The sequence below is a fragment of the Colobus angolensis genome, unplaced genomic scaffold (assembly GCF_000951035.1).
Source record: "Colobus angolensis palliatus isolate OR3802 unplaced genomic scaffold, Cang.pa_1.0 Scaffold516, whole genome shotgun sequence".
Classification (NCBI taxonomy): Eukaryota; Metazoa; Chordata; class Mammalia; order Primates; family Cercopithecidae; genus Colobus; species Colobus angolensis.
The window spans coordinates 292,406-316,039 of NW_012118666.1; the positions used below are offsets into that span (position 1 = coordinate 292,406).

Here is a 23,634-nt window from a genome sequence, read left to right on the forward strand (position 1 = left end):
CTCCCCAAGTGCTGGGATTACAGGTGTGAGGTGCTGCGCCTGGCTCCTATTCTGATTTCAAAGCACTAAGACCACAGCTGATTGCTGAATAAGGAGTGGGCGTGTCAGCCACCTCCTGGGGCGGGGCTGGGGGGAGCAGGCAGACTCCTGGGCCCTGTACCCTCCCACCCCCCACCATCCACCTGTAGGCACCCCCTCTCCCGTGGAGTCTCTAACACAGAGCTGGCAGAGTACAGCCGGGCCTGGGCTGCCAGCCTGGCTTGCCTGGTTCCTTAGGCCCTGAGGTTGGGGGCCAGCTCCTCCCCACTTCCAGCCTGGCCCTCCAAACCCAAACCAGGTGAAGGTCATGGTGTTGGGACAACAGACCTCCCCGAGCTCAACCTTACCTTGAAAACTCTGTCTCTTCAGGTTCTCGTCCACCAGAGGGTCCCCGGAATCCCTCTCTGGGGGCAGGGCAGGGGGAGAGAAGCCAAGTGAGGAGGCAGTTCCTGGGACCCAAGATGGCATCGTTAGGGGAAACCCAGTGCGGGGGTGTGGGGAGAATGCCAGGGCCAGGATAGGAGCAGGACAGAGGCAGCAGGAGGAGGGACTGGTGGCAGAAGCCCCTGGGGCCCTCCCTTGCTCACCCACACCACGGCCCGCGACCCCGCGCTGGGTACCTTGACTCTCCACGATGGGCTCTTTGACTCCCTCAGTGAGCAGCTCGGGCCTGAAAAACACAAGCGGGGCTATCACAGAGGTCCCTCTGGGACTGCCCCGCCCTCCCCTCTGGGCCTCGGTCTGCACATCCCTGCAATGGATCTTCCTGGCTCTGCACAGTTCAGGCCTGGAGTCCCTGCCGCTCCACGTGTGGAATCTGGGGGGCTGCGCTGGGCTTGAAGGATCCAGCTGGGAGTGAGACCTCCCTAGTCCTGAACAGGTCCGTCTGATATCTCACTCCTGCTCCCAGGACATTGAACAATTGTTGCTGCCTGGGATTGGAGCAGGCAGCCTCAGGGGTCCTCCCATGGATCTGGTTTAAAGTGTAGAAACAAGGTCTGGTGCAGTAGCTCATGCCTGTAATCCCAGCACTTTGGGAGGCTGAAGAGTGTGGATCACTTGAGGTCAGGAGTCTGAGACCAGCCTGGCCAACATGGTGAAACCCGTCTGTACTAAAAATACAGAAATTAGCTGGGCGTGGTGGCAGGTGCCTATAATCCTAGCTACTCGGGAGGCTGAGGGAGGGAAATCGCTTGAACCCGGGAGGCGGAGGTTGCAGTGAGCTGAGACAGCGCCACTGCACTCCAACCTGGGTGACAGAGCAAGACTCGGTCTCTAAATAAATAAATAAATACAAAGTGTAGAAACAGTCGCGGCCCACTACATAGCAAGAACTCCGAGCTGGAAAGGTCTGAGATCTACGGCTCACATCTGAGACCTGCTGTGTCACTGCAGTCGGGAGCGCCAGTAACCAAGCCCAGCTCTGTATTCTACTAATGTCTTTAGCTCCACAGACTCCAGAAAGCCCTGCCCAGACATGAGTCAACCGTCTTTATCATACAGCACCGCTTCTAAAGGCCCCATCTTCAGCACAACTTGTCCTGTTAGAGCAAGCCTGTTGGGGGGCTGGGGTTTGTGGTGGGTAGAGGACACTGGGAAAATCATGCTGGCCAGAGGGGTATTGTTGGGGGATGGCAGGGTGGGCCACGGAGTGGAGAGGTAATGAGCTCTCTGGAGAGGTAATGGGCCTGGAGAGGTAATGAGCTCTCTGTCACAGGGGTAATCAAGCAGCAACACCCAGGAGTCTCTTCCTGGGAATAAGCCCAAAGGCCAAACTCTCAGGGAAGGCACACCCTGGGTCCCCAGTAGATGAGGATTTTGGTGCCCGCTCTGGCGGTGGGCATCTCTTAGGCTTCTGTACAGTGCCAGGCACAGACCTGAGGTCACGGGGCCAGGGCTGGGAGGGGGAAGCATAGCCCTGCCTTGAACCACAGACTTGGGAGCTAGAAAAGACTTCGGACTGCATTTAGGCCCCTCCTCTTTATGGGAGAACTCAGGTTTCAAAAGGGGAAGTGACTTCCCAACAGTAACCTCAGAGAGGCAGAAGCTGGGCAGAGCCCCTGAGTCCAGGCCCGAGTAGCGACAGTGCTTCTGCTTAAATAGCACAGCCAGCTGCTAAGGCCACAGGGAGTAACAGGAGGAGCTGGCCTCAAAACCACCAGACGGCCTCTCCCGTTGGCCACTGCGCTAACCTGCCTCCCTTTCCAAATGACAGGTGGAGAAAGCCATCGTGACTTTAAAAATGCTCAAGGCTGGGTGCGGTGGCTCAACCAGTAATCCCAGCACTCTGGGAGGCTGAGGCAGGTGGATTGCTTTGAGCCCAGGAGTTTGAGACCAGCTTGGGCAACAGACTCCCCTTCTCTACAAAAAATGTAAAAATTAGCCAGGTGTGGTGGCGTGCCCCTGCCGTCCCAGCTACTCAGGAGGCTGAGGCAGGATTGCTTGAGCCCAGGAGTTTAAGGCTGCAGTGAGTTATGACTGTGACAGTACACTCCAGCCTGGGCTACAGAAAGACCTGTCTCTTAAAACAAATGCTCATGGCCAGGCATGGTGGCTCACGCTTGTAATTCCAGCTACTCGGGAGGCTGAGGCAGGAGAATCGCTTAAACCTGGAAGGTGGAGGCTACAGTGAGCCGAGATAGCACCACTGTACTCCAGCCTGGATGACAGAGCAAGACTCTTTCTCAAAGAAACCCACAAAAGGCTGGGAGTGGTGGCTCACGCCTCTAATCCCAGCACTTTGGGAGGCCAAGGTGGACGGATCACTTGAGGTCAGGAGTTTGAGACCAAAACTGGTCAACATGGTGAAATCCCGTCTCGACTAAAAATACAAAATTTCGCCGGGCATAGCGACATGCGCCTGTTATCCCAGCTACTCAGGAGGCTGAGGCAGGGGGATCGCTTGAAGCCGGGAGGCGGAGGTTGCAGTGAGCTGAGATCATGCCACTGCACTCCAGCCTGGGCAACAGAGTGAGTGAGACTCTGTCTCAAAAAATAGGAAAAAAAAAAACCCCACAAAAACCAAAAACCAATGATCATGAGTACAAGCTGTCTTCTGCACAAAACCATAAAAAATGTCATCCATGAGGACTTGCTATTGAATTGGCAGCTAACCTCAAGCTGCCTGGGTGCCACTGGTTTATGGTTTGAGGGAGTGGGCGTAGAAAGCAAAAAGAAACCAGAATGAGATCCTGTCTCTAAGAATTTTTAAAAAATAAAATAAAATTCAAACTCTTTAAGCTGGCCCAAAACCCATGTGATCTGGCCCCTGCTACCTTTTTATTTTTATTTTTTGATATTTTTTGTTTTGTTGTGTTTCTGTTTTTTTGAGACAGAGTTTTGCTCTTGTCGCCCAGGCTGGAGTGCAGTGGTGCGATCTCAGCTCATTGCAACCTCTGTCTCCCGGGTTCAAGCAATTCTCCTGCCTCAGTCTTCCGAGTAGCTAGGATTATAGGCGCCCACCACCATGCCTAGCTAATGTTTGTAGTTTTAGAGACAGGGTTTCACCATGTTGGCCAGGCTGGTCTCGAACTTCTGACCTCAAGTGATCCACCCTCCTTGGCCTCCCGAAGTGCTGGGATTACAGGCATGAGCCACTGCTCCTGGCCTATTTTTCTTTTTTATAGAGATGGGGTCTCACTATGTTGCCTAGGCTGGTCTCAAACTCCTGAGTTCAAGCAATCCTCCCGCCTCAGCCTCCCAAAGAGCTAGGATTACAGGCGTGGGCCACCGCGCCTGGTCCCCTGCAACCTCCTGGGCCTCAATCTCACCATCCTTCCCTCACTCACCCTGTACCAGCTACAAGGGCACCTTGTGAGCCTTCAAACACACAAGCATGTTCTTGCCTCAGGGACTTTGCATGACTTTTTCTCTGTCCCCACAGTCTTTTTTTTTTTTTTTTGAGACAGAGTCTCCCTCTGTCACCAAGGCTGTAGTGCAATGGCGTGATTTCAGCTCACTGCAACCTCTGCCTCCTGGGTTCAAGTGATTCTCCTGCCTCAGCCTCCTGAGTAGCTGGGACTACAGGTGCACGCCACCACATCCAGCTAATTTTTGTATTTTTAGTAGAGGTGGTGTTTCACCATGTTGGCCAGGCTGGTCTCGAACTCCTGACCTCGTGATCTGCCTGCCCTGGCCTCCCAAAGTGCTGGGATTACAGCCGTGAGCCACTGCGCCTGGCCTGTCCCCACACTATGCACAGTGGCTGTCCCTCTCACTTCATTGGGGCACTACTCCAATGTCACCTCCTTATCTAGGTTCCTCCTGTCCCTCTCTCTCCCTCACTCTGAGTTATATGCTGTCACAGCAGTTATCTCTACCTGACATGATATTTTGATTTTGTCTGGATGACATTGGCAACTCCAGGGCAGGACTTGGTGGCATTTACCGCTGGGCTGCAAGCCCAGGATCTGGCAGGTGCCCAGGATGGTTTTTTAGTTTGTCTCTTGTGTTTTATTTCTTTATATATTTATTTATTTATTTTGAGAAGGAGTCTCACTCCGTCGCCCAGGCTGGAGTGCAGTGATGCAATCTGAGCTCACTGCAACCTCCACCTCCCAGGTTCAAGAGATTCTCGAGCCTCAGCCTCCTGAGGAGCTGGGACTACAGGTGTGCACCACCAAGCCCAGCTAATTTTTGGTACTTTTAGTAGAGATGGGGTTTCACCACGTTGGCCAGGCTGGTTTCGAACTCTCGACCTCAAGTGATCCATCTGCCTCAGCCTTCCAAAGTGCTGGGATTACAGGGGCAAGCCACCATGCCCGGCCTCTCTTTGTATTTTTAAAGGGACGAGGTCTTGCTCTGTCACTCAGGCTGGAGTGAACTGATGCCATCAGAGCTCACTGCAGTCTGGAGCTTCTGTGCTTAAGCGATTCTTCTGCCTTCCACCTCAGCCTCCCAAGTATCTGGGACTATAGGCACATACCACTGCACCTGTCTAATTTTTTAATTTTAAAAATAAAATAGAGATGGGGTTGCTATGTTGACCAGACTGGTCTCGAACTCCTAGCCTCAAGTGACCCTCCTGTTTTGTTCTCCCAAAGTGCTGGGATTACAGGTGTGAGAATTTTAAAAATTTTTTGTAGAGATGGGGTCTTGATACATTGCCCAGGCTGCTCTCAAATTCCTGGGCTCAAGCGATCCTCCTGTCTGGGCCTCTTAAGGTGCTGGGATTACAGGCGTGAGTCATCATGCCTGGACAAAATGTAGCTTTTAAAAAATTTAAAAACTTTTTTTTTGAGACAGGGTCTTACTCTGCCACCCAGACTGGAGTGCAGTGGTGCGATCATGGCTCACTGCAGCCTCGACCTCCTGGCTCAAGCGATCCTCCCACCTCAGCCTCCCGAGTAGCTGGGACTACAGGTGCGCACCATCAAGCCTGACTATTTTTTTTTTTTTCCCCCTAGAGATGGGGTTTCACCACGTTGCCCAGGCTGGGAATTCGTTGAAGCTCTCCTTCAACAAGTACAGTACTATACATGTATATAGTAGAGCCAATTACTGTACTATAATTACACATATTCTCTTGTGAATCTTTATTTCCCTATGTTTTCACACATCTGATGGGCTATATGTCTATCACGAGTTTATCCTTAAACCGCCTGAAATGCAATCTTCCCTTTTTATTTTATTTTATTTTTTGAGACAAGAGTGTTACTCTGTCCCCCAGGCTGAAATGCAGGGGTGCGATCTTGGCTTACTGCAACCTCCGCCTCTCGGGTTCGAGTGATTCTCCTGTCTTCGCCTCTCGAATAGCTGGGATTACAGGTGCATGCCACCATGCCTGGCTAATTTTTCTTTTCTTTTCTTCTTTTCTTTTTTTATTTTTTTGAGACAGAGTTTGCTCTTGTTGCCCAGGCTGGAGTGCAATGGTGCGATCTTGGCTTACTGCAACTTCTACCTCCTGGGTTCAAGCAATTCTCCTGCCTCAGCCTCCCAAGTAGCTGGGATTACAGCACCCACCACCACGCCCGGCTAATTTTGTATTTTGTATTTTTTATTTATTTATTTTTTGAGACGGAGTCTTGCTCTGCCGCCCAGGTGGAGTGCAGTGGCGCGATCTCGGCTCACTGCAAGCTCCGCCTCCCGGGTTCACGCCATTCTCCTGCCTCAGCCTCCCGAGTAGCTGGGACTACAGGCGCCGCCACCTCGCCCGGATAGTTTTTGTTTTGTATTTTTAGTAGAGACGGGGTTTCACCGTGTTAGCCAGGATGGTCTCGATCTCCTGACCTCGTGATCTGCCCGTCTCGGCCTCCCAAAGTGCTGGGATTACAGGCTTGAGCCACTGCGCCCGGCCTTTTGTATTTTTTAGTAGAGACGGGGTTTCTCCATATTGGTCAGGCTGGTCTCGATCTCCCGACCTCAGGTGATCCACCCACCTCAGTCTTTCAAAGTGTTGGGATTACAGGTGTGAGCCACCAATCCCAGCCTTAATTTTTGTATTTTCAGTAGTCCTGATCTCAAGTGATCTGCCCACCTCAGTCTCCCAAAGTGCTGGGATAACAGGTGTGAGCCACTGGGCGTGGCCTCAATCTTCCTTTTAATATGCCCAGACACACCGGGCATGTGGCTGCATTTCATTTCGGCCTGCTGAAGCCTTTGATTCTACTGCATGAATCACGACTCTTGCTCTCCAGCCCTGTTGCGTAGCTTTTTGCTATCTGCTCTTTGTGTATTGTGGAGCAGTAGCCTCCCTCCTGGCATAGAGCGGGCCCTGCAGAAGAGCTCCCTGTCCCAGCGGATCTCCTTGCCACTGTATGCAAAAATGATGCTGTGCGTCTCCCAGTCTGAGAACCATCTATTTCCCAGGAGGAACAAACCCTTAAGATTGTCTCTTCTTTCTTGCCGCTTTCAAGCAAACCAATCCTAATTTTTTTTTTTTTTTTTGAGACAGAGTCTCGCTCTGTCACCAAGGCTGGAGTGTAGTGGCGTGATCTCAGCTCAATGCAACCTCTGCCTCCCAGGTTCAAGTGATTCTTGTGCCTCTCCTGATGACAGGGAGATTATAGCTGGGATTACAGGTGTGAGCCACCACACCTGGCTGATTTGTGTATTTTTAGCAGAGATGGAATCTCGCCATGTTGGCCAGACTGGTTTCGAACTCCTGACCTCAAGTGATCTGCCTACCTTAGCCTCCCAAAGTGCTGGGATTACAGGCATGAGCCATCATGCCCAGCTGTAAACCAAGCCTAAATGTATGCTATTACAGTAACACAGAAGTAACAAACACAAGATAGAAATATGATCCTCCCATTCCCTGTTTTTTTGTTTTTTGTTTTTTTTTGAGGAGGGGTCTTACTCTGTTACCCAGGCTGGAGTACAGTGGTGCAATCATAGCTCACTGGAGCCTCCAAACCCCTCCTGGGCTTAAGTGATCCTCCTACCTCAGCCTCCTGAGTAGCTGAGATTACAGGTGTGCACCACCATGCCCAGCTAATTTAAATTTTTTTTTGTAGAGATGGGGTTTCGTTATGTTGCCCATGCTAGTCTGGAACTCCTGGCCTCAAGTGATCCTTCTGCTTCGGCCTCCTGAGTAGCTGCGACTACAGGCATGTGCTGCCACACCAGAGTTTAAAAACAAAAAATCTGTAGTGGCACAGTCTTGCTATGTTGCCCAGGCTGGTCTTGAACTCCCGGGCTCAAGCAATCCTCCCACCTCAGCTTCCCAAAGTGCTGGGATTATAGGCCTGAGCCACTGTTCCTGAAATCCCCCGGCCTGAGGAGAGGCCCGCAGAGGGTGAGGCCCTGTCTACCCCCACATTTCACTCCCACCCCCACCCCATCTCTCCTCCCTTGCCATCCACCTCCCCTTGGCCTCTCGGCCTCTTCCTTCTCTCCACCCCACACAGGGTGTATCCACGGGTGCTGCCCCGGGCCCTCACTGGCAAAAACACAACATGCTCGAAGAAACAGAAAGAGCCTGGAGAAGCCACTGCCGGACCTTCCCATCCTGGGACGATGGGACATTGCCTCCAGCTCCTGGCCCAGGACACCCACACGCCGGCCTGGAGAACCCGTGAGCTGATGGGACATTCCCATTCTGCATCTGGACAAACTGAACACTGCTCTCCTGAGACTGCGAAAGGGGTCAGCTCGGTGGCTTTGGGTCTGGCAGGCCTGGGGAGCCTCATGTCTGCCAACTGCAGCCAAACCCTATCTAACACCTTGCTGCCAAAAAAAAAACAAAAGAGAGAGAGAGAAAAGAAAGGCCTGGTGCGGTGGCTCATGCCTATAATCGCAGCACTTTGGCAGGCTGAGGTGGCTGAGTCATTTGAGGTCAGTAGTTCAAGATCAGCCTGGTCAACATGGTGAAACTTTGTCTCTGCTAAAAATACAAAAATTAGCTGGGCGTGGTGACACGCACCTGTAGTCTCAGCTACTCTGGGGGCTGAGGCAGAAGAATTACTTGAACCAGGAAACGGAGGTTGCAGTGAGCCAAGTTCGCACCACTGCGCTCCAGCCTGGGAGACAGAGTGAGAGTGAGACTCTGTCAAAAAAAAAAAAAAAACGGGAGAGAGAAAGAAATAGCGGCGAGGTGTAGTGGCTCACGCCTACAATCACTTTGGGAGGCCGAGGCAGGAGATGGCTTGAGTCCAGGAGTTTGAGAACAGTCTGGGCAATGTGGCCAGACCCCATCTCTAAAAACAAACAAACAGAAAAAAAATCAAAAAAATTAGCCGTGCGTGGCACACACCTGTGGTCCCAGCTCTTCGGGTGGCTGAGGCACGAGAATCGCTTCATGGCAATTTGGTGCTGCTCCTGCCCCCGGGTGCTGAGCAGGCCTGGTGCTGTCTCCCGTGGACCTGGTCGGGCCTTACCTCTTGATGACAAACTGGATGCTGTTGCTGGCCTCCAGAATCTTCCGGAGCTTGGCGATCCCGAAGCAGTTGGGCCTGCGGAGGGAGATGCCTTCAGGGAGTCCCACCACGAAGAGCTCCTCCGGGTGCATCAGAAACTTCGAGTACGGCACCTTGACGGGTTCCGAGATGCCAATGGCCTTGGCTGCGGAGACATGGCTGCTGTAGGGCCACCCAGTGCCACGGGGCCAGGAACCTCCACCCCTGTGTCCCGTACCTGTGTGGGGGCCAAAGCTGCCAGAGCCCTTTTGAGGGCCTGGCAGCCTTCCTGGGAAATAGAAAGAATGGCCCCCTAGCCTGCAGGAAAGGAACCTGGAGCTCAGAGAGGACGTGACTTGTCTGAGGTCACAGAGTCACCAAATAGCAGAGCCAGGGGACAAGACCTCAACCCAGGGATACCCCAAAGCCCACACTGGGTCCACGCCCTCATGCCCAGGCAGCACAGAAGCTACCACTAATGGCTGCTGAGATTCGGCATTGCTTCCCCCAAGTCCACCGGGCTTCATCCTTCCAGTAAGGCCCCCCGAGTGTCCCTCCTGCCACCATAAGCAATCACACACGCTGGTGTGGCCCAACACCCATGCCTTGGAATGAGCCCGATCTCTGCCACTGAGTAGTGTGGGGCCTTGGACGAGTCACACCCCTTTACCAGGCCTCAGTTCTCCTCATGTGTAAAGTGGGACTTAGGACATGGGGATTTTGCGAGATGGGATACAAGAACACAGCGGGCTCACGCCTGTAATCCCAGCATTTTGGGAGGCCAAGGCGGGTGGATCACCTGAGGTCAGGAGTTTGAGACCAGCCTGGCCAGCATGGTGAAACCTTGTCTCTATTAAAAATACAAAAATTGGCCGGGCGCAGTGGCTCAAGCCTGTAATCCCAGCACTTTGTGAGGCCGAGACATACGGATCACGAGGTCAGGAGATCAAGACCATCCTGGCTAACATGGTGAAACCCCGTCTCTACTAAAAAATACAAAAAAACTAGCCGGGCGAGGTGGCTGGTGCCTGTAGTCCCAGCTACTCGGGAGGCTGAGGCAGGAGAATGGTGTAAACCCGGGAGGCGGAGCTTGCAGTGAGCTGAGATCCGGCCACTGCACTCCAGCCTGGGCGACAGAGAGAGACTCCGTCTCAAAAACAAACAAACAAACAAACACAACCCCCAAAAATTAGCCAGGCGTGGTGGCAGGCACCTGTAATCCCAGCTACTCGGGAAGGTAAGGCAGGAGAATCGCTTGAACCTGGGAGGTGGAGGTTGCAGTGAGCTGACATTGTGCCTGGGCGACAGAGTGAGACTCCATCTCAAAAAAAAAAAAAAAAAAAGAACATGGGGAAGCACCTAGCCTCATTCCCGGCACACCACTGATGTTATCTGTTATCTTATCTTATTCTTTTTTTTTTAAGGTGGTCCCAGCTCCTCTCTTCCCTCCCTCCCTTGTCCCTGCCCAGAGAGCAGCTGGGATGGGAACGGGCAAGGGGATAGGTCCAAAGCCCTTCTGCAAACAGGGCAGCTGGAGGCGGGCCGGGATGCCCCCAACCCTGTCCCATTTCTTGCTCACCATATCGTGTGTTGAAGAGCAGCTCCACCTGCTTCCGCAGGGGCCGGATCACATCACCGTGGCTATCTGGAAGGCAAAAGGCAGTCTGTTGAGGCTCTTTAGTGGCAGCTTCTAGGCTCATGTTCCTGCTCTGCTGATACCAAGATTGGCCCTGTGGTGGGATCTTGGAATGGGGGAAGGCTGGGGCGGTGGCAGTGGGTAACTTATTTCCTCAGAAATGGCACACGCAGACAGGTTCACAATCCCTGGGCTCACATTCTTGTTTTGAAATCAAATCTAGGGAACTGCAGGCTGAATGAAGATTTGGAAGGTTCTGTGGACTAGGAATGACGATGGGTCTTTCTTGGTATGTGACTGAGTATAGTATGTGACTGAGAACTAGTGGGTACACACTAAGCCTGCAAATTGAGCATGCTGCCACCAGGTGGCAGTGGAACTGTGTTAAGACTTCCTGGTTCCTCCTGCCAGGCTGGGTTTGGGGAAGTGACAAACCTCTCCTCTGACACTCACTCATTCCATTCCAGGATACTCCAGAGGTGAAACAGATCCACCCTCACCTTGGCCTCCCTCTCTCTCTGTCCTACTTCCATTCTCAGCAGGGAGAGAATTCTCACGTTCCTGAGAATGGGCGTGTCTGCTAGACACAAAGCCAATTTTGTGCTTTCAGGCCTCTGTTCTACTTGTCCAGATAGAGGAGGCTCAGTTCCCAGTCTTAAAACCTTTGCGGAAAGCAGCAGGGTGTGTAATAAAAACAAAGGCTTGCAATTTCCCTTAGCAGTGGGAACTGCTCGCACCTTTGACTAGGTACCTCCTGGTTCTAGAAGACAGGTTCTTAATTAAATCTCCTCCCACCTCAGGCAGCCCACAGGACTCCCACTCCAAAACCTGGGTGCTGGAGAAAGATGGGGTGGAGAGAAGGAAGAGACCGAGAGGCCAAGGGGAGGTGGACGGCAGGGGAGGAGAGATGGGGTGGGGGTGGGAGTGAAATGTGGGGGTAGACAGGGCCTCACCCTCTGCGGGCCTCTCCTCAGGCCGTGGGTCCTCGCTCAGGCCTTTGTCTAAAAGAGAACAGAGGATGCCGGGAAGCCACATTCATCATCTCCTAAGCCACGCACTGCCGATGTCAGACCAGAGAGCTGGGGAATGGCAGGCCAGGAGGCCCCAACTTTGAAGCATGGCACCCACTCCAGTGAGATCAGAGACCCCGATTCCGTACAGGTGCCCACCCTGGCCTTCACACGAAAGTAAGCTGAGATCATTTTGTATGCATCTCCCAAGCCCGTCTGTTCTAGACACGGAAGACACGTGGGAACAAGACAAAGTCCTCGGCCGCGTGCGGTGGCTCGTGCCTGTCATCCCAGCACTTTGGGAGGCCAAGGTGTGTGGATCACTTGAGGCCAGGAGTTTGAGACCAGCTTGGCCAACATGGGGAAACCCTGTTTCTACTAAAAATACAAAAATTGGCTGGGCATGGTGGTGCATGCCTGTAATCCCAGCTACTCGGGAGGCTGAGGCAGGAGAATCACCTGAACCTGGGAGGCGGAGGTCATGACACTGCACTCCAGCCTGGGCAACAGAGTGAGACTCTGTCTCAAAAAAACCCCAAAAAACCAAAAAACAAAACAAAACAAAAAAATCCATCCAGGTGAGAACACGGGACAATTTGTTTTAAAATAGTCATCACATGAGTTAGCACATAGATAAAAACATACGAAGGGTAGATACTAGTGGTTGCCTGAGGAGGGTGTGATTAGAGCTTTTTCCTTTATGTGTTACATGGTTTTTTGTTTTAAGAGATGGGGTCTTGCTCTCTTGCCCAGGCTGGAGTGCAGTGGTGCCATCACAGCTCACTACAGCCTCAACCTCTTGGGCTCAAGCAATCCTCCCGCCTCAGCCTGCCGAGTAGCTGAGACTACAGGTAGGTACCACCACATCCAGCTAATTGTTTTATTTTTTGTAGAGATGGGGTCTTGCCACGCTGCCCAGGCTGGTTGTAAACTCCTGGGATCAAGCAATCCACCTGCCTCAGTCTCCTCAGTAGCTGGGAGTAGAGGCATGCACCACCACGGCTGGCTACTTTTTAAATTTTTTTGTAGAGACAGGGTTTCGCCATGTTGCCCAAGCTGGTCTCGAACTCCTGGGCTCAAGCAATCCTTCCACCTTGGCCTCCCAAAGTGCTAGGATTATAGACATGAGCCACTGCACCTGCTCAATGTGTTCCACAGTTCTGTATCATTTAACTGTTTCATATCATACATGTGTAAACAGAAAAAGCACACACATGCAAAATCCTTTAATCCACGGTGGTCCTGGACATCTCAGAATGTTCTTTTTTGTTGTTGTTTTGTTCTTTTTGAGACAGAGTCTTGCTCTGTCACCCAGGCTGAAGTGTAGTGGTTCAGTCTCAGCTCACTGCAACCTCCACCTCCCAGATTCAAGCGATTCTCCTGCCTCAGCCTCCCAAGTAGCTGGGATTACAGGCACCCACCATCAGAATTTTCTTTTTCTAGACAGTTTTGCTCTTGTCACCCAGGCTGGAGTGCAAAGGTGCGATCTTGGCTCACTGCAACCTCCGCCTCCTGGGTTCAAGTGATTCTCCTGCTTCAGTCTCCCAAATAGCCGAGATAACAGGTGCACACGACCAAGCCCAATTAATTTTGTATTTTTAGTGGAGACAGAGTTTTGCCAGGTTGGCCAGGCTGGTCTCGAACTCCTGATCTCAGGTGATCCACCCGCCTTGGCCTCCCAAAGTGCTGGGATTATAGGCATGAGCTACCATGCCCAGTCAGAATTTTCTTAATTCATCAGGTTTGACTGGGGTGCCTAGGAAGGAGCCCTGCATCGGAAACATGTTTTCCAGCTCAAGGCTGTGTGACCTTGGGAAGGTAGATGAGCCTTGCTGAGCCTGTGTTCTGCTCCGTGAAATAAACAGCAATGATGCTGTGTTCATCCAAGGCCCCCAGCCCCTGCAGTGCCACTCAGCCTCTGGCTGAGTGCTGCGTGGAGGCTTCCATGGGGTTTTCTAACGCCACTTCAAACCCAGCTGGGCACCATGCCAATTCCTTAGCTGCCACGCCATGCTGTCATCTCAGCCTGAGCTTGGCGTCAACCAAACTCTCTGGCTAGCTACGCCACAGACTGCTGTTGAGTCTAGTCATGCCCAGTTTGTGCTGGACAAATGAGATGTTTTTTTCTTCATTACCAAAGTATTAAAAGTGCATCGTAACTGACTTAGAAAATAAAAAACACAAATCATTTTGCCTAACACTGCTACTGTTTTGCTGTACCCTTGTTTTTCTCCAGTGATTACGTTGGCAACATAGTTGTAAGCTAAGCACAACCAATTTTTCTTCTTTTGCTTAGTGTTACACCTTCAGCATCCATCCTTGTGGCCCATTTCTGTTTGTTTGTTTTTGAGAGAGAGTTTCACTCTGTTGCCCGGGCTGTAGTGCAGTGGCATGATCTCAGCTGCAAACTCCACCTCCCAAGGTTCAAGAGGTTTTCCTGCCTCAGCGTCCCAAGCAGCTGGGACTGCAGGTGCCCGCTACTATGCCCAGCTAATTTTTTTGGTCTTTTTTTTTTTTTTTGAGACAGAGTCTCACTCTGTCGCCCGGGCTGGAGTGCAGTGGCCGGATCTCAGCCCACTGCAAGCTCTGCCTCCCGGGCTCACGCCATTCTCCTGCCTCAGCCTCCGGAGTAGCTGGGACTACAGGCGCCTGCCACCTCGCCTGGCTAGTTTTTTGTATTTTTTAGTAGAGATGGGGTTTCACAGTGTTAGCCAGGATGGTCTCGATCTCCTGACCTTGTGATCCACCCGTCTCGGCCTCCCAAAATGCTGGGATTACAGGCTTGAGCCACCGCGCCCGGCCTTTTTGGTCTTTTTAGCAGAGATGGGGTTTCACTAGGTTGGCCAGGCTGATCTTGAACTCCTGGCCTCAGGCGATCTGCCCGCCTTGGCCTCCCAAAGTGCTGGGATTATGCAGTCTTCAGTCTTCATGCCCGGCCTATTTTTGTTTTTTTGAGATGGTGTCTTGCTGTGGCACCCAGACTGGAGTGCAGTGGTACCAGCATAGCCCACTGCAGGCTCCAACTCCTGGGCTCAATGGATCCTCTTGCCTCAGCCTCCTGAGTAGATGGGACTACACACAGGTCCCACCATGCCTGTCTAAATTTGTATCTATCTATGTATCTATCTATTTATTTATTTATTTATTTTGAGGCAGAGTTTCGCTCTGTCACCCCAGCTGGAGTGCAATGGCAAAATCTTGGCTCACTGCAACCTCTGCCTCCTGGGTTCAAGCAATTCTCCTGCCTCAGCCTCCTCAGTAGCTGGGACTACAGGCACATGCCACCACACCCAGCTAATTTTTGTATTTTTAGTAGAGACGGGGTTTCACCATGCTGGCCAGGCTGGTTTTGAACTCCTAACCTCTAGTGATCTGCCCGCCTCGGCCTCTCAAAGTGGTGAATTACAGGTGTGAGCCAATGCGCCTGACCTCTTTAAGACAGGGTCTTGCTCAGTGGCACCATCACGGCTCACCACAGCCTCAACCTCCTGGGCTCAATCAATCCTCCCACCCCAGCCTCCCAAGTAGCTAGGACTACAGACACGCACCACCAGGCCCAACTAATTTGTGTATTTTTTGTAGAGATAAGGTTTCACCATGGTGCCCAGGCTGGTCTCAAGCTCCTGGGCTGAGGCAATTCTCCTGACTTGGCCTCCCAAAGTGTTGAGATTATAGGTGTGAGCCACTGTGTCAGTCAATTAAAAAAAAAAACCTTATAGAGATGGTGGTCTTGCTATGTTGCCCAGGCTGGTCTCGAACTCCTGGCCTCAAGCAGGCCCGTCACCTTGGCCTCCCAAAGTGCTGGAATTACAGGCGTGAGCCACCTCACCCTGCCTATTTTACTTATTTGCTTACTGTTTATCTCTCCACACGAGGATGTGTACCCCATCAACTGGGGACACCTGTTTGGTCCACTGCTTTTTCCCCAGCCCCTTACGCAGGCCCTACTACACAGCAGGTACTCAATAAATATTTGTTGAGGCAGGGCGTGGTGGCTCACACCTGTAATCTCAGCACTTTGGGAGGCCGAGGCAGGAGGATCATTTGAGGTCAGGAGTTTGAGACCTGCCTGGCCATCGTGGTGAAACCCTGTCTCTACTAAAAATACAAAAAAATTAGCCAGGTGTGGTGGCAGGTGCCTGTAATCCCAACTACTCAGGTTGAGGCAGGAGAACTGCTTGAACCCAGGAGGTGGAGGTTGCAGTGTGGAGGCGAGACTGCACCACTGCACTCCAGCCTGGGCGACGGAGTGAAGCTCCATCTCAAAAAATATAAGAGATGGGTCTCTCTATGTTGCCCAGGGTGATCGCGAACTCCCGCCTCAAGTAATCCCCTAGCCTTGGCTTCCCGAAGTGCTGGGATTACAGGCACGAGCCACCTTAGCCTGCCTATTTTACTTATTTGTTTACTATCCATCTATCTCTTCATATGAGGATGTGCACCCCAGGAGGTGGGGACTTCTGCTTGCTTCACTGCTTTGTCTCCAGCCCCTTACACAGGACCTGGTAAACACAACAGATGCTCAATAAATTTGTTGGAATAAATGGACAAATTAATCCCAACAGGTGGTTCCTGGGAAGGATGCTGGGCCTTGTTATAACTGGAGCCTATGGCTGGGCATGGTGGCTCATGCCTGCAATCCCAGCACTTTGGGAGGCCGAGGCAGGTAGATCACCTGAGATCGGGAGTTCAAGGCCAGCCTGACCAACATGGCGCAAGCCCGCCTCTACTAAAAATACAAAATTAGCCGGGCGTGGTGGCACATGCCCATAATCCCAGCTACTCAGGAGGCTGGGGCAGGAGAATTGCTTGAACCCGGGAGGCAGAGGTTGCGGTGAGCCGAGATCGCGCCACTGCACTCCAGCCTGGGCAACAAGAGTGAAACTCCATCTCTAAATAAATAAATAAATAAACACATAGAGCCTGCTTGAGGTTTCCAAAAGGAACCCAACCTTGGATTGGGGTCAGGCGTATATTGGGTTTCCTCTACTAGAGGCGCTCAACACCAAGAAAAGCCTGGGGACTGCCTGGCCCACCCCTTTCCCTTTGCTCCCTGGAGAGATAAGTCCCAAGCACCACCAGCCCAGGTCCATTTCTTACCTGTCAGCATCTCCATCCCATAACCAGAATCCTCTGATGGCAGGTGTCCAGGCATCGAGTCTGTCATTTCCTCAGAGGTTGGCGAGGGGTCTGAAGACGAAACTCCAAATGACACGGGTGTCTTCTGCCTGTCACAGTCCCTCAGGGACCACCCAGCCCAGTCTCCCCACAGACAAGGGTCCTTTTCTTTCTCTCTTTTTTTATTTGTTCGAGATGGAGTCTCACTCTTTTGTGCAGACTGGAGTGCAGTGGTGCCATCTCGGCTCACTGTAACCACCCCCTCTCGGGTTCAAGTGATTCTCCTGCCTCAGCCTCCCGAGTAGCTGGGACTACAGGTGTGAGCCACCACGCCTGGCTAATTTTTGTATTTTTAGTAGAGATGGGATTTCACCATGTTGGCCAGGCTGGTCTCTAACTCCTGACCTCAGGTGATCCACCCACCTCGGCCTCCCAGAGTGCTGGGATTACAGGTGTAAGCCACCTTGCCTGGCCATTTCTGTTTTTTGAGATAGGGTCTCACTGTGTTGCCCAGGCTGGAGTGCAGTGGTGTGACCACAGCTCACTGCAGCCTCCAACTCTCGGGCTCAAGTGATCCTCCTGCCTCAGCCTCCTGAGTAGTTACACCTACAGGCACACACTACCACATCTGGCTAATTTTTTGTATTTTTCGTAGAGATGGGGGGGGTGGGTCTCGCTATGTTGCCCAGGCTGGTCTTGAACTCCTGGCCTCAAGCAATCCTCTCGTGTCAGCCACCCAAAATGCTGGGATTACAAGCATGAGCCACTGTGCCCGGCACTGTCTTGGCTTCAAACAGTCACCCCATACTGAGGCTCCAGGGCCCAAAACTACCGTCTCCTCTGAAGATGTGGAAAACGAGGCTTGGCAGGGGGTAGGGTCAAACTTGGAGCCTCTCACACCCATGGCTTTTTCTTCTCTCCAGCCTCACAAATCCCAGGGGAGCCAAGCCAGGGAGGTGAAGTTTGAGGGGGCCTTCCGGAAGGTCAGAGCTGAGAACACTGATTCACAACATAGGGGGCAGATGTGGCCAGAAAAAGCATTCACAATACCCTAGTAGCTCTCAGAATCCACGGAGAGAAACAGCGGCCTGGAGGCCTCTTCTTCACCAGGGCTGACCCTCGGGAGGCTAACGGTCCGGCCCTCATTTCTGCAGGGGGTGGTCAGACGCCCGTCCCTTACCTGGGATGGTGACCTGAATGATGTCTAGATCCTCTGGCTCAATTTTGATAGGCCTCAGCCCGCCCAGCTCCCCGGATGTTCCTGCAAGGAGGAAAGGAAAGAGCCGGTCAAGTCTGGCATGAACCTGACTGGGCAGAGTGAGTCTTTCCAGAACATTCTGCCGTCTGTAACTTGTTAGTGAGGCCCTACCTAGGACAAGTCACGTCAGACCCCTGGCTCCTGCCCAGACTGGAACTGGTGGTTGGGGTGCCCTCAGGCCAGGCTTAGGGGCTCCAATTTACAGACCCGGTGATGGAGGCCCCCCAAGAGGGGAGGCTGCTGGTCTAAGAGCCTGGAGCCTGGGTCTGGGCATCAACAGGAGGAAGTGGTGATGCCAGCACCCAGGTCTCCATGCCTCCAACCCCAGTAAGCTCCCAGCATGCCTTGCACCCTGGCGTGGTGAGGCCTGGGGGATGCAGGTGGGCAGAGGAGGCTCGTTAGCACTCCAGGCTCATGGGCTGAGTTGAGCTCCTCCCCAAGGCTGCCGGGTAGGGCTGGTGGTTGCCCTCCTAGCCCATGACACATACAGTGGGCCCTGTTCCTTCTCACCTGGCCCGCAGTCTTCGGACATGCTGCCCTTGTCTGACCTGTGAAGGGAAGCAGGAAATGACATCTGTCAGCCAAGTCCAGGGCCACCCTGCCCCAGCCTTGCTCCTCTAGGCAGTCGGGGCCCACCATAGTCACCACTGCAGAAGGCATCCCTGCCCCATCACCCCATGGCCCTCCAGGATGGTGCTCCCCACCTCCACCAGGGAGATTCCCCGTGCCCTGTCTCCAGGGACCACAATCTCCAGGGGTGGCCGAGCCAGGCACCTGCTCACTCTCCTGGGGTGAACCATCCGGGGATCCCCCTTCCTCACCATCTGGGAGCTCAGGGGCTCCTGGCCTTGACACAGTGTCCCTGCTTGTGGGGGACTGAGACCTGCAGGGCCTGGAAAGGGTTAAGAATCTGGGGAGGGGGCTGGGGAATGAAGGTGGCAGGGACCCTGGGATGGACGATTTGGTTAATTCCCTCCCTCCCAGAGAACTGCAGGGAGAGCCCTGATATGATGTGAGGATTCTGGGATAAACGGCCCACCCCTGCCCCTGAGAGGTCAGAACGTGCTTAGGGGGTGTTGGTGGATGGTAGCCAAGCTGAGTGCTGGGGGCAGGGTCTGGTGGGCACTCAGGACAGGCATTGAACCTGGTGTTGGTATGTACATATGCATGTAGGTATGTATGTATATGTATATATGCATCTATGTATTTATTTATTTTTTTGAGATGAAGTCTTGCTTTGTTGCCCAGGCTGCAGTGCAGTGGCACAATCTTGGCTCACTGCAACCTCTGCTTCCAGGGTTCAAGCAATTCTCCTGCCTCAACCTCCCGAGTGACTGGGACTACAGACATGCACCACCATACCTGGCTGAATATTTTTGTATTTTTAGTAGAAACAGGGTTTCGCCATGTTGGCCAGGTTGGTTTCGAACTCCTGACCTCAGGTGATCTGCCTGGCTCAGCCTCCCAAAGTGCTGGGATTACAGGCTTAAGCCATCACGCCCAACTGCATGTTTGTATTTTTGAAACAAGGTCTTACTCTGTTGCCCAGGCTGGAGTGGAGTGCAGTGGTGCAATCATAGTTCACTGCAGCCTTGACCTCCCAGACTCAAGCAATCCTCCCACCTCAGCCTCCCAAGTAGCTGGGACCCCAGGTACCAGCTACCACACCCAGCTTACTTTTTATTTTCTGTAGAGACAAGGGTCTCACTATGTTGCCCAGGCTGGTCTCAAATTCCTGGGATCAAGAGATCCACCCACCTTGGCCTCCCAGAGCGCTGGGATTACAGGAGTGAGCCACCAAGCCTGGCCGGGTGTGGGTGTGTATTTATTTTGAGACAGAGTCTAGCTCTGTCACCCAGGCTGGAGTACAGTAGTGCAATCTCACCCGGCTAATTTTGTGTTTTTAGTAGAGATGGGGTTTCACCATGTTGCCCAGGCTGGTCTTGAACTCCTGCCTCAAGAGATCCGCCTGCCTTGGCCTACCAAAGTGCTGGGATTACAGGTGTGAGCCACCGTGCCTGGCCTAGTGTGGGCATTTATTTAGAGGCTTCTGAGAGAGGTGACATCTGGCTAGATGTTGGGGGCAGAAGAGTTCTTCAGGTGAGCATTCTCCAGGCAGAGGGAAGTAGGTGGAGTCTGTTTTCCCTTGCCCTCCCTTTGCACTTTTGAGGGGTGGTGGTGTGGTGGGAGCCGCCCTGGGTCCCCCCTTGCAGGTAACACAGCCTCAACCCAGAGCAGGGCTGGCTGTGGGCCTCAGGGGCCGGGGCGGGGCCTCACCGAGCATTTCCAGCAAGGTCAAGGACGGTGGCCCTAGAGACCTCTGCAGAGGTGTCCTCTGGCGGGCTGGCTGGCTCCAGCTTCGTGGTGTCTTTGGTAAACTTGTTCCCTGTGGGGAGAGACAGGGAGGTCAGGGTGAAGGCCCTCTGGCCTCCTCTTGCTGCAGGGCCCCGGGCAAAGCTCTCCGTGTGAAGCTGGGGGAATCCCGGGGATAGGACCTGGCCTCTGCCCGGGGGTGCCACATCCAGCCAACAGCCAGGAACGGGTCCTGGGGAGAGACTCTGCCGCCAGAAGGAGGAACAGCAGCCCTAGTGCCAGAGGCGGCCAGAGATTTGGGAGAGTAAGGGGCAGGAGGAAGGGGAGGCAGCAACCAGAGATGGTTCTCCTGCCCTCCAACATACTACGGGGGCTGAGCCCGAAGAAAAGGGCCAGGGCTTCCCCACGGCTGCATCACGGGACCAGGTTCTCATTTCATCGTGCCAGGAGCCCAGAGGAAGGCGCTATTATCATCCCCATGTCACAGATGTGGAAACCGAAGACCATAAGATCTTGCCCAAAGTCACAGAGCTGGTGGGAGGCGGGACCGGAACTGGGGTGCCAGGTACATGGTCCCCCAAGATCCGTGATGCTTTTGCTGCCCCGGGAAGAGCCCGTATCTTCCTCTTGGGACAGGTGTGCTGGCCCACGGGCCACTGCATGAGCTCTGGAGTCACACTGCTGGGCATGCAGCAGGGACCGGTGCTCACCAGCTGGGCTTCCGTTCCTCTGTCTGCACGTGAGGATAGGAGTGGAGCCACCTTCATAGTATTGTTGGAATCAGATTAAAATAAAACATGCTGGCAGCTTTGAAGAGAGCCTGGTACAGGTACAGGGTCACTAACCTGGCACAGGTTAGTGTTCAGCTTTAATACTCTCTGTCCAAGGCATTCGAAGCTGGTAGGGGTTTTCCTGACAGTCTGTCAGCACCTAGAAGCCCGGGACTCGTTTCTGTCCCAGGACACAGAAGCCAGAGCCCAGCCTCCCTCCCTGTCTGAGGGGAGGCGCTCAGGGGGACCAAGTCCAGGGCGGTGGCAGCTCGGGTTCTGTTGGGGGATCAACCTGGAAACTTCAGAATGGACTAGATGGTCCCCACATACCTGTGAAAATTCGCTCGTCAAACATCCTGGGGAGAGAAGAGAGACAGGCATGAGAACGGTGCAGGCTGCAGGGCTCTCCCGGGGCTTGGGGAGATGCCCCCGGTCCCCTTCTGTGGTGGTCACTGAATGGCACATGCACAGCTACAGCTTCAGACCTGGGCACTGAGCACACACGCAGGCAGGAGAGGGCATGTCGGAGTCTCAAAACATCCCAAACCGTTTATTTACATTCTTATTTTTGGAGACAGAGTCTCACTTTGTCACCCAGGCTGGAGTGCAGTGGTGCGATCTCAGCTCACGGCAACCTCCGCCTCCAGAGTTCAAGTGATTCTCCTGCCTCAGACTCCTGAGTAGCTGGGACGACAGACGTGCGCCACCATGCCCTGCTAATTGTTGTACTTTAATTAAATAAATTAATTAATTTCTTTTTTTAGATGGAGTTTTGCTCTGTCACCCAGGCTGGCGTCCAGTGGCGTGATCTCGGCAGGGGAGTGAGGCGTCTCAGTGTGAAAACAGAAGTCATCGCCAGCCTCGCACCCCTCGCTCTGCCTCCCATGACTGGCGTTTTTGCCTGTGTTCTAATTTCCTGCTAGGTCCCCCTTGAACCTCCACCTCCCGGGTTCAAGGGATTCTCCTCCCTCAGCCTCCTGAGTAGCTGGGATTACAGGCGTGTGCAACCACACCCGGCTAATTTTTGTATTTTTAGTAGGGGGGGGGTTCTACCATGTTGGCCAGGGGGGTCTCGAACTCCTGACCTCAGGTGATTCGCCTGCCTCGGTCTCCCAAAGAACTGGGATTACAGTAACTGGGACTGCAGGCACCTGCCACCATGCCTGGTTAATTTTTAAAATATTTTTCAGGCTGGGCGCGGTGGCTCAAGCCTGTAATCCCAGCACTTTGGGAGGCCGAGACGGGCGGATCACGAGGTCAGGAGATCGAGACCATCCTGGCTAACACGGTGAAACCCCCTCTCTACTAAAAAATACAAAAAACTAGCCGGGCGAGGTGGCGGGCGCCTGTAGTCCCAGCTACTCCGGAGGCTGAGGCAGGAGAATGGCGTGAACCCGGGAGGCGGAGCTTGCAGTGAGCTGAGATCCAGTCACTGCACTCCAGCCCGGGCGACAGAGCAAAACTCCGTCTCAAAAAAAAAAAAAAAATTTTTCAGAGACAGGGTCTCGCCATGTTGCCTCGGCTGGTATCAGGCCTGTTTTATGTAAATGAGGCACAGAGTGGTTAAGTAACTTGCCCAAGGACGCCCAGGTCGGAAATGGCTTCATGTGCACCGATGCACTGAATGATGTTTTAATTCATGAGGGAAATGAGGTCAATGAAAAAACACCTTATGCTTATTAAACATCTGCTACATGTCAGGTGTGTTTCATCTACTTTTTCATTTTATGTTAGGAAAACTTGGGTGGGGGGGACATCATTGTCCCTTTTCCCTTTTTTGTTTTTAGATTTAAATTTTAATTTTTTTTGAGATAGAGTCTTATTCTGCCGTCCAGGCTGGAGTGCAGTGGCGCTATCTCGGTTCACTGCAAGCTCCGCCTCCCGGGTTCACGCCATTCTCCTGCCTCAGCCTCCCGAGTAGCTGGGACTACAGGCGCCCATCACGCTCGGCTACATTTTTGTATTTTTAGTAGAGATGGGTTTCACCGTGTCAGCCAGGATGGTCTCGATTTCCTGATTTTGTGATCCGCCCGCCTGGGCCTCCCAAAGTGCTGGGATTACAGGCATGAGCCACCGCGCCCAGCCCCACCCGCACCTCTTAATGATGAAGTGGATGCTATGACGCTCCTCCAGGATCCGCTTCAGCTTGGGGACTCCGTAAGTGCAGGGGCGCTTGAAGGGGATCTTGTCCGGGATGCCCACAATCTCCACAGCCTCTGGGTCACAGGCGATCTTCCGGTAGGGCACGGGGACCATGTGGTCCAGGCCCAGGGCTTCCGCTGGAAAGACAACCAAATGGCAAGACTGAGTGTGAGACAGGCTGCTGCACGCACAGGACCCGGGGGGTTGCGGTCACCATCACCTTCCACCATCCCCACTCCACTCTGGCCATGTAGCGGCCACAGGGGTCCTGCAGAAATGTCAAAATCATGTCACTTTTCTGTTAGGAAATTGGCTGGGCTGGGTGCGGTGCCTCATGCCTGTAATTCCAGCACTCTGGGAGGCTGAGGTGGGCAGATGGCTTGAGCCCAGGAGTTCAAGACCAGCCTGGGGCCGGGTGCGGTGGCTCACGCCTGTAATCCCAGCACTTTGGGAGGCCGAGGTGGGCGGATCACAAGGTCAGGAGATCGAGACCATCCTGGCTAACATGGTGAAA

At 53.2% G+C, this 23,634-nt stretch overlaps 1 protein-coding gene across 1 annotated transcript in view; it reads right to left on the bottom strand.

Moving 5' to 3' along the window:
* The window catches only part of GTF2IRD1 (GTF2I repeat domain containing 1), a 96,976-nt gene that overhangs the window by 49,188 nt on the left and 24,154 nt on the right, over positions 1-23,634 (bottom strand). Inside the window, exons 8-18 of the mRNA XM_011960588.1 lie at positions 23,074-23,257; positions 21,309-21,334; positions 20,173-20,281; positions 18,406-18,443; positions 17,818-17,898; positions 16,620-16,709; positions 11,463-11,510; positions 10,453-10,518; positions 8,856-9,039; positions 660-709; positions 387-443 (exon numbers count right to left, since the gene is read on the bottom strand). Of these exons, the coding sequence (XP_011815978.1) occupies positions 387-443; positions 660-709; positions 8,856-9,039; positions 10,453-10,518; positions 11,463-11,510; positions 16,620-16,709; positions 17,818-17,898; positions 18,406-18,443; positions 20,173-20,281; positions 21,309-21,334; positions 23,074-23,257 (933 nt within the window). The remainder of the gene's footprint in view (positions 1-386; positions 444-659; positions 710-8,855; positions 9,040-10,452; positions 10,519-11,462; positions 11,511-16,619; positions 16,710-17,817; positions 17,899-18,405; positions 18,444-20,172; positions 20,282-21,308; positions 21,335-23,073; positions 23,258-23,634) is intronic.